General features: G+C 39.7%; 1 protein-coding gene across 5 annotated transcripts in view; it reads right to left on the reverse strand.

Moving 5' to 3' along the window:
• Positions 1-14,235, reverse strand: part of RUNX1T1 (RUNX1 partner transcriptional co-repressor 1) — a 116,673-nt gene that overhangs the window by 83,822 nt on the left and 18,616 nt on the right. For 2 of the 5 annotated variants that reach the window (XM_086741003.1, XM_086741004.1), the window contains exon 2: positions 12,770-12,942. The exons of the other annotated variants lie outside the window; for them this stretch is intronic. In XM_086741003.1, coding sequence (XP_086597129.1) covers positions 12,770-12,857 — 88 coding nt within the window. In that variant the 5' untranslated portion in view covers positions 12,858-12,942. The remainder of the gene's footprint in view (positions 1-12,769; positions 12,943-14,235) is intronic. 5 annotated transcript variants of the gene reach the window in all.

The raw sequence follows: 14,235 nt of genomic DNA on the forward strand, positions 1-14,235 counted from the left end.
TTTTTGTTTTATTATTTGATGCACTTTTTAAAACCAGTCAGTTAGTATTGTATTTGCTGTGTTGTTTTCTTTTTTAATGCTGTTCTCTACATGAAAGGAAAAACATTTTCACAGTTGGAAATGCAACCTTTCATCAACATAGATGCAGCCTGAATCAGCTTCAGAGTAGAAAGTAACGTGTCAAAGGTATGACGCATTTTAATAAAACCCAACAATATTCACTCTTAAAAGTAGCTCTTAATATCAGTACGTTGTAAATCCACAGACCACGGCTCACAAAATTGAACTTCCATATGCTGTGTGATTATGCATCTTTTTTTTTTTCTGTGTGTAAAAAGCCTTTTTAAGCTGTTATCTGACTACAGTAATTGCCATTTAAATTGATCCACGTCAACAAAACCTGGATCCCTGGAGATTCTCACCTAGAAGTCTGCTCGTGGAAGGGGCTAACAGAATGCCTGTGCATCTGAGACTACTTCAGCATTTTCTCAAGCAGCCAGCTGCATGAATAGTTTTTCCCTCTCATTATTTAATACACTGAGGCAGGCTGCAACCCATTTGGCAGTCCTCCCTGAATAAATATCTGTGGATATTTATTCGCTTTCCCCACCCCACCCCCATCTTTAGTGCAGTCACTTGAAGCTTGCCCTAGCAGTTTTTGCAGCAGGTCTGAAATTTTAGGAAGCCAAGCTAAGGTGGGCAGCCCATTCTGTAAAATGGTTTTATTCTCCGCCAAGAAAGGAAAAGCAGTGGTTTTAACACAGGAACAATTCTGCTGTATCACAAGAGTCAGCATTATGTGCAATACCAAAATGGAAGGGATACAAAGCGAGTGAAAAGCGAGGAGACAATCTTCGGACAGTTTCTTAATGATGCACACTATACTACACCTTCCTGGGTGGGATTCAGCTCCTTCTTGGACAATCACTCAAAACACTTCACAAAATAATTTTAAAGAATTCTCTACAACTGTTTATTCTGAAGATGGGTAAAGAAGGCAAAACAGTCTCCATATTCTTATATTTGAAGGGGCCAAAAAAGAAGATTTTTTCTGCAGTGGGTGATTTAAGGTCGCTAAGATATGGATCTGACGGAAAAGAGAAATTCCAAACGACCACCATTTAAAACTACAGAGGTTTGCCTTTTGCGCAAATCTAGCTTAATAACAGGGACTGGAAGTCCACTGAAACGCATCTGTAGTTAATGAAAGCTCTCTATTAACAGTGAAGGAAGAATTTAACTCAAAGGTTTTCTGTAGGACTTCTCAACTTCCCGCTCTACTTACAGCAGACTGTTGTGATACATTGTGACTTCACACAGTGGGTATTAAGTGAGTTAATTCAAAGGAGCTGAAACCTCATTGATCCTAATTGAAAGCAATACACCCAACCAAATAGTTTTCTACCCCATCTGCTCTGGCCTGCCACCAGCTATTCAATACAAGAGAATTAATAGTTTCAGATATTCTAACCGACCCAATAAAAGCACTCATTTAAGCGGGACTGCATTAACAAAGTGAAAAACCAAGGGCAAAATGGGTTCAAATGGAGCATTTTACTTCTAGTTGGCTTTAACAAAGCTGAATAATGCTTATTCTGACTTTTTATGTGCAAGACTTGATAAACTGAATGAGAAGGCACTCAATGATCAGTCAACGAGCATTGATGAATGGTCATTAGGACCCCCCCAATCTCAGGGAAGGCCATTCCACAAAGTGGCACACCAGCTTGAAAGGGCGGACTCACTAATGTCCAGATTTCCCCGCTTGCTTGTTCCACTTTCACTTTCAGACCACTGGCCACCAAATGAGGCTGACATATTGGAAAATAATCTTTTATGGGCGAGTGGTAAATAAAAATGGAGGCATTAGCTGGGCTTTCAAATTCAAATCTGCTAGTTTTGTCAGCTCCCAAACGTTTTGATTTTCCACCCAGCTGGAAGCTATTAGTGTTTTCTTAAGGCATCCCACTGACAGGGCAAACCCACCTCATGTGAGTTGTAGAGCTGATGGGGGGGGACGGGGGACGACCACTTCTGGATGCTTTCTGAACTTTATTCAGTTGATTGTCCAACCAAAGTACAGCAAAGGCAACACCTTCAGGAGAAGCTCACTAATTTCTTGCTGCCTGGTATCTTCTATCACCTGGTGCAACAGCAGTCCACCTGCAATGGGAACCCTCAATGCGATGTTTGCCGTGACATTGTACGTAGCCTGCCTTGTTTTTACTGTACTACCACAAAAGAGCTCAAGCTATTCAAGAAAGGCATTTCTTAGTAAACTTCTAATTCTTTGCTTGGAAATGGAATTAAAATATTCCAATAAGATACGTGCTTATCTGTTAACAGTAGCTCCTAATGCACACAACACAAAACATTTGCCAGATAACACTAAACATTTCCCTAAGCATTTCCTTATTGGCAAGGCTTTCTGGACTTCTGAAAAAAGACAAACGGCACCCTTAAAACATACATAGCTCCACGAAACGCAGACTAATTGAGCTTACCTGCACAAATACTTAAAACTTGAAAGCTAGAGTCACCAAGCTGGGAAGAAAATATTCCTGGTTGTCTAAGAGAAACTCTTCATCATGTTACCTCTACTACTGGATTAAATTCATTGGACATGAGAAAGTATTCATCTCTTTTCTTCATTTATGAAAACATGAAAGTCATACTACTTCCGCAGGATAATCAGAAGTTAGTCTTCTAAAGAGGATTTCAAATCGTTAAGAAAAGGTAACCTTGGCAGTGAGTCAGGCCTGGCAACCCAGATTGCTTATTGCTTTTTGACTAAAAAAGAAAAAAAAAATTCATTCTTGTTCAACCTTGCTACAAATCTCAGTGGCATTTCACGTGTCTTTCACGTTTCAAGACAATGAAAACATACGTAAAGACCTATTATAGAAGAATGGTTCCACCAAAAATTAATTGACTCAGAATGGGAGGGCCAACACAGGCCCTCTTAAAGAACATATGCTCTTATAGAGCAAAACATGCACGTGGGCAAACTCACATCTATGTACCTCTTTTGGTGTCTATTTCTTTCACTTGATCTGGGCTAAATCAAGTTTTGCCTTGCATTTTTTTTATTAAATATAGTATTTTTTACACTGTGGGTAAAGTAAATCAGAAATGACTGTTAATTTCTGTCATCATTCGGATTCAAAGGAAATTACCACACCATCTGAGCACAGGCATCACCGAAGCACTTTAGAAAATTTGATATTGATTTGATATTATTTCTGAAAGGACACAAGAAAATACCAAAGATGTCGTTTCGCTGACAGGAGAAAGAACACATTCAGTGTGACCTGGAGAAGCCTGGATAAGAATATCCGGTCCTGTTGGACTAGGGTCATATTTTAAGATCAAAAAAAGAAAAAAAAAAAAAAAGGTTTCAAGCTATCAGTTGCTTTTTGAGTTGAAGCTCAGAGTGTTTGCTCGTTTAACGCGGGTAGGGAAACTCCTCCTGCTGTAATATATTAACCCTAGTTTTGACCTCTACTGGATGTCTTTGCAATGCATAGGATTTTCATAATAAAGATAATGCGAGAGCATATTTGTGTGAAAGCCTATCTACCACCAGCCATAAATTCCAGCCTTGCATTTTTCTTCGTAACATGTCAATATTTGTGACACTAACTAAACATATTTTATTCATTTGACAAGGACTGCTACATTATATTGAAAACTTTTGTTTCAATGTCACCACCTCCCCGTTTTGACTGATGGTGAGTGAGTTTTGTTAAAACGCGCAGGGTGATAGCGTATGCTCCAGTGAACTTTCCCTCCTCTCAGCACCAGAGACAAAAACCTGCAGCTCTGCTCTGTGCTGGCAGCCATCTGGCCAGCTTTCTCTCAATGCCTGCCCCACACCAACACTGCAGGCAAAATTTCAGGGCTCTAGAGCTCTGTGGAGCTATTCATGACATACCAATTTCACATTTTCTGCTTGTACGCTTGCAACAATAAATGCTAATGAGGACTATGAATGACATTTTTAAAGACAATAAAAAGGTCTCCAAATCCCTTGCATATGGAGACACTATTTTCTAAACTTCACCTTCTGTTAGGGAGCCATTACACTCTAAAGGAAAAAAATAACCTAAGGAGAACAATGAGATGATCAAAGCATAACCGAGTCCTTACGAATTCCAAAGAAAACAATGTTTGCAAAGCTAGCTTAATGACAGACAGATTTTATGCTGATGTACAGCGGTAACACTTCGGCACAGGAACTCTCTTTTTCAATAACGCTGCTACTCCTCCATCAGCAGGGCTCAAGAACTGGAGGGGGAAGCCAAAGCAAATCCTCCCTTTCACTGATCACGTATGACCCCACAAGCCATAGATTTGGACTTTTTAATTACTAATCTCTAGATAAGTCCAAGAATAAACTGTTATCATTAACTGATTTGGAATGCCATGCTTTCATAGAGATTACTGTGCTGAGCAAGTGTGGCCAAGAGAAATAGCTAATTTTAATGTTTTCTTTCCCAAAACCTGCCTTCTGCAAGACTATTGCTACTCTAAAAGTAAAGTTGCCTTTATTCTTGGTACTGTGTTTTATATTTAATTAAAGACAGCTTCTCCTTATTAGCAGGATTAAAAACACTTTCGGGAAAATCCACCAGGTGGAGCAAATACACAGCAATACAAATTATTTATGCTCGTACTGCCATTTCCAACAGGGAAAAATGTTTTATATGGAAATATTCCTACCTCCTGACCTCCCTTCTTCACCCTTTTGTCATATGTTGATCAGTTTGTACTTATTTACTACATTTATAATGGCACAAAACCTTTGTTCAAAGGAACCGCGATACAAAGCTCTTGTTGCTGATGAGTTTCAATATGAATTTGCAAACGACAATAGTCATCAGATATATGAGGGGAATTAAAGGATAGTATTATTCAACATATATATGTATATATTCAACAATATAGGTATCATGTTGTGCTTTTAAAACTAACTGGCAAGCATTCAGAAAATAAAGCACAGTCTTACACCAAGCAGCAAAATCTTTACACTGGCCTCCACTATGATAGGTGGGAAACCAGGCCCTCCCGCGTGCCTTGTTAGGTGTTTATATACATGGCAGTGCCAGCAACATCACAGCAGTGCCACTGTACAGTATGTTGGTGTTGACTGTTAAAGCCTTCATTTTAGTATCACATCCATCAACTACCGGATAATTTCAAGAGTGCAATAAACACAGATTGTAAATAAATATTTGAGCATATCAAAGACAGCTAAGCATTATTTCCCCATTTAAATTATTTGCTTTCCAGAGCCAGGTGAGAGAACCACTTCATCAAATATTTTAACTTACCTTGATGAATGAGAAGGTCTAATGGCATAAAGACAGGGGGGCATCTTTTTACGTGATGAGAACAGAGTCCTCACAGAAAAGTGATTATGGATGAGCCTTCTCACAGTTATAATAGGACAACCCACTGGCAGACCAGTAATTGCAAAAATGGCAAAGCAATATTACCAAGTGAGCAGCTCTAATGTAGTTCAGCGTTGGGAAACACAGCAGAATCAGTACACAGACTCATACAATCCTTGATGATAGAAAAGCATTATCGTTCGAGAGTGACAAAGGAAAGGTACTCATTTTAGTAAAATCTTTTCTTTTTTCCCCCATTGTTTCCTTCCAGCACATTTTTCTCTTTCTTTTCCATTCAACGGCCTCTGTCTTCTCTGCTATTGCACCTACCCCTATGGTCTTGATTCTGGGGGCACCTTCTCATTCTCCTACACACCTCCCTTCCCCAGTCTACTACATTACTTGCCTCTGCTCCTGCTGCCTTGGACATTCTTCCTCTCCTGCCTCTGCCAGCCCTGAAAGCTGGAAGTTGTTCCAGAATTTGTAGCTGTGTGCACTACCATAAAATGTTACCTGCAATTAACACATCAATGTTACAATCAACAACCAGCAAACACCACTCAAACACTGAGGGACAAACACCGTGCCAGTTAGGTTTCCACTCCAAAAATGAGCCAGAATGGGACCCACTTGATGTTGTGCAATCATAGAAGCACATTACGCTCCCTGGAAGCACAATGCATTGACATAGGCTTTGTGCTTTTAGTCCATGCCAGAGGAATCCCACCACAGCTAAGGAAAATGAACATATGAAATCTTTGCTTCTTTAGGAACAGGGAGGAGCCTTGAGGAACACAGGCCTTTAAATATAATTTCATTTTATCTAATTGTGTTGTACTCCACATGGTGCTTCGTTGAAGCCATTCAGAAGAGTAGCAGGAGAAGAATGCAGAGGTGATTATGAAGTGGAATTTCATACCAAGAGCAAATTACACCACTTCACCCTAGGAGAACATCTGCAAAGATCAGCACTAAGTGTCTGGGCACAATGCAAGGTGCCAGTTTTAATAAAGCCTGAACCAGCTTGGGAACAGTTATCCACAAGAACTTTCCTTAAGCACGATTGTCACAGCAGAGACTTGTGAAGATGCCCAAGCTAAATATTTTTTCAGTTTCAAACATAATGCTGATTTAAAACCATTATCTCTGAGGGATTTTTGAGGTTACAACCATAAATTACAGACTATCAACTTCTGCCATTTTCAAAGAGGAGCCAGACACCCGATGGGTGGGAGGAAAGACAATGTGGTGGTTACTGTCATCACCACACGTCTGTGCAGAACTTTCTTTTACTATGCTGCTGGTGGAGGTGGACACTGGTTGGCTAGAGGTCACGGACAGTTCATTAGATTATGAACTCCGCAAAAAAACATAAAGGTACAAAACCCTATAGGAAGATGACCCTGACCACAATGCATAAATCATCTTCTTTTATCCTGTAGATACAAGCACGCTTTTTTACAGTATGACAGAATAAAGAGATTTAAAACGACATGTCTAAGTAATTCACTTTTACTTTAAGGTTCCTTTACAGCACAGTAGCCTAAGGAGTTCACAATGAAGAAGCGGGCCCGATTCTAAAGGTGAAGGATTATGTATGTATTTAGGAGTTTATTAGATCACGATTATTGATCTGATACACTGTAACAGCTCTTTTGTTGCACCATCCCCTGCAAATCCTTCTTAGATGCAGGATTAGTGGCATAATAGATCATAATGACTCTTTCAGTCCCACTGCACAATCGCTGACTCCCAGCTGCATATGCCCACTGAAAGCCACCTTCTCTTAATTAAGGGTCCTCTAAAACCCCTACCTGTAATGTCTGCGTGCAAGCAGAAAAGTATACCCTTAAATCTGTCTTACAAAATCCGAATGAAATATTAGCAGGGAAAACATAAGTTACTGCTCAAACTTTTTCAATCTCACCTACAAAGTACCCAAAATCATTAGTACACAAAAGTGTCCCCCAAGACCACAGGCGTAAATATAAACATATATATAAAACAAAACCACAGTTTACTTTCAGCTCTCCCTTCTCCACGCCTACAAACAAAAAATATCTTTCTTGGACCAGTTTCTGCCCACAACAATAAAAAGCAATAGTCACATGCTACACTGATTTTTGCTGCAAAGCCATCTTAATTACGTTCCCTCCCTCTGCTACTTGTACCTTGTGATCTGAAGTTCAGCCAGTACAACTACTAACAGCACTGTGCTACAAACCAGAGTATTAAAATTATCCAAGTAAGAGCCATATTCTTCACTTATCCTTCAAACAAGTTGTCATACTTTAATTCTTCACAAATAATAAAAAAAAAAAATACTCAAGACCTTTACCTAAATGAACATTTCAATATCCTCCAGCTACGACCTTGAGCTTTACATTCCAATGAATGCTTTCTATCTCCGGGCCCAAACCTGACCAGGGCACAGAGCCTTGTCTCGTGCACCCACATCTTCCACCCTTTGAGCTACCTCAACAAACGGCAGCTCCAGGGAGCAAGGACCATAACTGATCTATGATTCTATGATTCTACCCCAACATTTTGCAACACCAGGCTGGACACCTAAGAAAAATCACGTGAAAAATGAGAATGGAAGCGTTGATAGCTACCACCGCTGTTTTAACAGGCCATGGCAGAACAAACACTGGCTTGGTTTTATTCCACAGGATGAATAAAAATAACGTTGCCAAGCATGCTGAAAATGAAAAACTTAAAATGCCAAGAATAATGATTATGTTAATGATTACTACCAAAAAAATTTAACACTTTCAAAAGTTTATTTGCTGCATACATAGCACAAAGCCCACCCGAAAGAATTTGCTCCTCAGAAGATTTTACTTCTGAAAACAAAGGAGGTTGAGCAAGAGGAGAAAGAACAATAAAGTAAAAGGAAAAAGCTGCCAATTCGGAAGCGAAAGGGTTAACATGTTTTGTTTCAGTCGGTATTATACCAATGCCATAATTACAAGGGAAAGACTAAAAAGCGCCAATTTTTTTTAATTATTATTCTTTAAAAGAAAAAAAAAAAATCAGGCCTATCTGTCACAGGGTTGTCCGGGCTGGAAGAACCGGCAGGAACCTCAAATTCCTGACCAAACCCTCTTCCACACAATGCCTTCTGAATGGAAGGAACCCAGGCCCGGCAGAGATAGCCTGCTGTCAGGAACCAGCCCTGACGTTTGCGGACAGACGGAACCGGCCGCGCAGGATGTCAGAGCAGCACACTGCTGTTCGAGATACTGTGTTTTCGCACACTCCCAGCCTGAATGTTTTGCTCTTCAGGTAATTAAACAAGGAAACCGGGCTGATGTGTACGAGTCTGACCCCTGCGCCGCGGCTCCGCGGTTCTGCCTATCGACTTCCGCACCAACCGCCCGGAGCATCAACAGAGCCCTCCGCTCCCGCTCTGACACCAAGCTCTAAAACAAATCCTCCTGGAAATACCTCCTGTTATTTCTTTTTTTTTTTCTTTTCTATTTAAGAAGGGCTAAATTACTTGCTCTGTTCCACACGCCTTGCTGCCTTCTCATAAAAAGAAGGAAAAAAGGAAAGAACTGGGTACTTTCGGGTCGCTGTTCTTCAGCCAGCCATTCCAAATATTTAATATCTGGGGGAGGGGAGGAATGGACAGAAAGATAAGGCAAGGAATTCCCAAATTAATGCTTACTTTAAGGTCATCATTCAAAATGAAAAATATTCTGAAAACTATTTCTGATTCATCCAACCAACTGCCAGACATTCATTTATTTAAAAATAAAATTATTCTGATTTAAGCATTATTGAAAAGTCTTTGTCTTACAAGAGGAGATAAATCATAGAACTGGGCATTAGAAAAACAGACCAGTGTTTTCTCTCTCTTTTTTCCTAAATTCCAGAAACAGGAAAAGGCAGGTGTTACTACTTATACTGGTGAAAACCCTACACAGGCTGCTCTATGACTGACCTAGTTTCTACGCTCTTTAAAGGCTATTTAAACAAAAATTATTTTTTCCAAAAAGGTAACACATTCCTACTTTTTTCTGAAAAATCCACAGAATCGAATATTGGCTGAAAAGAGAAGAGCCCAGAAGAAAGCGGAGTACAAAAGCATGCCTGCTTGTCTGTGTTCGACACAAAGAACATTAAATGAAAACAACTGGCATGCCGCCAAATTCCTATACAGGCAAAGAGATTCAAATAAATTGATTTCACGCATCACACTGACCTGGGATCAGCGAGCAGTGGTACAATACACTCGCTGCTCCATGTGGGGCAAAACCCATTAACGTTATCAGAGCCACAGTACATTACCAAGCCGGGGATGGGGGGGGGGGGGGGGGGGGGGGTGGGGGGTGGTGTGTGTGGGAAGAGAGAACCCAAACTCTGCAAACAAACAAAAAAATCGCTTTGAAAAAGGGAACTTCAGATTCAGCTGGAGTGCCTGGTTTCAGTTTACTAATAAATATATCATATTGTGAGAGCTCGTCCTCTGCTCACCTCGAAGGTTTCAAAGATCGTATTTTCAAATTAAAATAAATACCAGTGTCACACACACACTCCCCTTACATTCTGCCTTTAACATAGTTGTTCTCAAACTCAGTTATTCTCTGTAAATTTCCTCCCTTCCCCATCCGCCAGCATTTTAGACAGATTATGGGTTATTTTCTTTGTACTTCAAAAGCTGGATTCTTGCCCAGGATACTCTTACTGGCTCGGAAAGTAAGCTGGAGGAATTGGCCACTGTTCTCAACTGGTCCAAATCAACCTGACCTACAGAGAAAAACCCCTGATTTGCAAGGCAGCTATGAACAGGGCCCAAAGTCACCTAGACACGCTCCCTCATCACAAGGCATTCTCTCCAAATCAGCATATTTCAAATTTCACTTTCTTACGACGTGTGAAGTAACCTGCTTGTGCCAGTAACCTGCGTGTGCCATGGAGTCTCTTCTTGTCATCCCGGCTTTGTTTTCCATTATGATTTCTCTCACTCCAATCAAGAGCAATGCCAGCAAGCCACAGGTGTGCACCACACGAGCAGATGAAAACCTGATTGTGAGCTGTGTAATGACAATTCCCTGTCTATAATACACTCGTCCCCTTTTGCATCTGTTATGTTGGAAGGGGGGAGTATTATTTCATTTTTACTCTTTAAGACATACAGGTAAGCAAACAATTTTTTTGAGGGTTAAAAAGGAAACCAATGAAAGACTTCGCAAAAGCAGAAGATGGATGAGGATGCACAAAAGGGATCACAAAAGCATAGGCAGGTAGCCTAAGGCTACAAGAGGTCACTGCTTAAAGGAGGCAACAGATTGAAACACATTTTATTTCATTTTGGTTTCAAATAGTAAGTCAAATCTTCTCGGGCACAGCAAAGTCCATATCAAGTTAAGCTGTAAGAGTGCTGGCCTCATCTCTAATCACTCATCCAAATTTCAATGTGGAGCTTCTTGGCCACGTCAGACCAAAATTTTTTGCGGGTGTGACAAACACATATATCCAGATGTAGGTACCTTACCCAGTCACCTCATTTCAAATAAATGTCAAAATGGGAATGCCCAAAGATCTAACAATTGCTAACCACCACTGATCACAGTCTTTTATAAAGAGCTACAAAGCAGTTTTGGATGATCTTCACCACCACTGTGAAAACTACAGACTCCATAAACAGTGTTATAGAGAGGATGTGTTTGTTTTTGTATAAGGCTACAGTGATAGAACTGCACAGGAAAGGGAGTAATTTAGTACACAGCAGCTTCACGAAGGTAGAGATAGATGTGCCTGCACCCAGGTGATACAGGCAACCTGACCTGCCCGACAGCTAACAAGACAGATAACGTGCTGTTCCCTCCCATTTATGAATATTTCAGCAGTACAACCAGATCGTTTGGACTTCATAAAGATGAAGTGAATTTTTGTCATATTAATTCTCTTCTTTCTATAAAAATGAATAGTATTAGAAAACATGCCTAAGTTGTAGGAAATTTCCATTATCTTGCACGTGCTCTGACAGCAATAAACCACAATAAGCTTCCCATTAGTATGCCAGCACTGCATGCTTCAGGCACGAAACCTTTACTTTTACATTTATTTATTTTCAAAATACTTTATGAAGACACACATGGCAAAAGAAACCAATCAACAACCCCCTGTATGGGGTACACTTGCACTCTGAAAAATAGACTGTAGGTAGAAAAAAGCAGAATTAGTCAGAAGCTATACATTGCCAAATTAGCTAAATAAAAATGCAAGAAGAAACCCTGCTAAGATTATTCATTCTTTTTCAATGCTGTCTGCGTACAGGAAGGTCCCAGAGAAGCATTTCCTTCTTTTAAACTGAGGTAGGAACTCTAATTAGAATGCAAATTCATTTTTAACAGGATTTAATTTTTAAAAAGTATGTTCACACTAGTGCACAGAACCTCAGCCCCCTCAGCACGAGGTGATGTGCAGAGCCTCTCTGCAGGCTCTCTCAGCTCTGCTCCATCTCCTTTCCACCCTCCACAGACAGAGCAGCGCGGGCCACGGAGAAGATGGTGTCTTGCATGGGGAGATGAGTGTCAAGGCTTAGCCGCCTTCAAAAGTAAGCAAAGCATAGCCTAAAGTACTCAGACACTGCTCGTTTTATTTTGGTATCATACTCTCTAGAAGTTATGTCATAGGCGGAATGGGCCAACACTGTGAAAGAAAGTATCAGAGTGTTGGAAAGCACTTAAAATCAGTTTAGTAGTTTCTTGCCATCTAGACACACCATTTTAGGAGAAAAAAGAATATAGTTACAGTAAAGACAGGAATGACAGTCATAGGTTATCTAGAAATTTTGTCCTGCCATAGCAGATTTACTTTTGCAGCATGGTAAAAACCTTTGAACACAAGAAGCAGAAATATCCATTCTCAGTATCATCTCCATCAAATTTATCATAGAGACCCAATGCAATGAGTTTACCAGACGCTTCCACTAAATTACAAACAACCATTTTGCCAATGTGATTACAACTCTCCCTTAACCCGGTTGCAAATACTGTTCTAATTCAGGAAACTGAACTCTATTATTTTTACAGCGCAGCCAAGTAACATTTACATGCCGGATAAAGAGCACCTATGTCATCAAAAACACAAAAAGTAACACAGTTAAAAATTTCACATATATATATTTTTAAGCGAAGGAAGATTTCAGAAAAGTCATCACTGAGGGATTTTATTGTTATTGCTGTACTCTTTCTCATTGCTACTAAAATGAAGGCACCACCGTCATTGATTCAGGTAGACTCTTTGGAGGCTGAAGGGAAAGATTTCTTTTTCAGTTACAGTTTACAAGGCAAGGTATAGTCATTAAAATAACTTCTAAAAGGTATGCACATTACAAAAACAAATATTTTTCTGTTCCTTACCTTGGCAAAATTCAAAGTTCCCCTTTTTCCGGCAGTCACCTATCACTAAACTCAGTGCTCTCCAACTGTTTCTTTTGACAGATATCATTCTCCACCAATCGCTCTGCTAATTTCCTCTTCCCTTTTCTGACTGGGACAGATATTATGTTCACCAGCACAGAGATCAATCTTTTCTATTGATAACAACAAATGAAAACAAAACAAAACAAAACAAAACAACAAAAAAAAAAAAAGGAAGAAGAAGAAGAAGCACATATCACAGCCAGTTTGAAGCACCACACCCCTTCATTTGCATGATAATAGCAATCTTTTAAATAAAAAGGGAAGACAGAAATGCTATCATTCTAAATCAATTACCCACATTTTCTTAGTTAATATAAGGCAGTACTTTAAAACTGTATTAATTCTTCAACAAAGGCTGCTTCATAAGTTGCTCATTTAAAACAGTCGACATTCAGAGGGCAACAAAGTAAGGGCAGCTGTATTCCACCATAAAAACACCTATTACCTAATTCTTTAAAAATGCTCAGGTTTAAATACATTCATATAATATAAAATATTACATACTTTACCTGGTTCAACAGAAGCTCTAGAGAATCATTTATTAAACAAGCATGGTTACTAAAAATAGAGACCTTGCAATTACACATCGCTATACTAATTTGGATTTGTAAGTCGTAACAGCAAACACATTTAAACAAAGGGAGATCAAAAAGCTATTGATATATTTACAAACCATCCTCCCACTTTTGAAAAGGCAATTTCCCTCCCACTCCAACACCTACAAAAACTGTTTATTTGTGTTACACAAATACTTTGTCATTAGTACGAGCCTGTATTACAGCGTTTGTCAGTTTTTCCAAGACATTAATATGCTTTTCAGGGGTTTGTAATTATGTCAAGGCAGAAAGATTTTTCAGAGCCAGGCACACGCAGTTACGTACATGCTTCAATCTGCATCCACTATTCAGGTATTTCGGGACAGAAAGTTAAGCATGCACAAGGATCTGACCACAGCTGCATGCATCTGACCAAGAACCCAGCCCCAACCCTCTCCTGGACAACATGTTACCGGGAAAAAAAAAAAAAAAAAAGTTCTCGCCCGAGGGCATTTGCAAAAGATCACATTTGTGTTTGTGCTAGAAACTGCAATCTTTCCCATAAACAAGCATCCTCCTCAAATCAAAACAAACCTTCCCAAGTTAAAGTTAAGGTTACAGAACAAAGGAGTTCACCACTCAGAGTCCTTTCTTCCCCATGTTTGCTGTCGGACTGGGACGTTTCCTTGCAGCCCTGACACAAGCCAAAATTCTGTTGATTTCAGTGAAAATGAGAGGCATGTAAGGACTGCAGGACTCTACCAGCACTTATCACCATGTTTTTATATAGGCAATAAATTTACCTTTCAGTTGTGACTTATCATGAATTGTGTATTTTTCAATTGTCCAGACTTCTGCAGAACACTT

The sequence above is a fragment of the Chlamydotis macqueenii genome, chromosome 2 (genome assembly GCF_036417535.1).
Source record: "Chlamydotis macqueenii isolate bChlMac1 chromosome 2, bChlMac1.mat, whole genome shotgun sequence".
Classification (NCBI taxonomy): Eukaryota; Metazoa; Chordata; class Aves; order Otidiformes; family Otididae; genus Chlamydotis; species Chlamydotis macqueenii.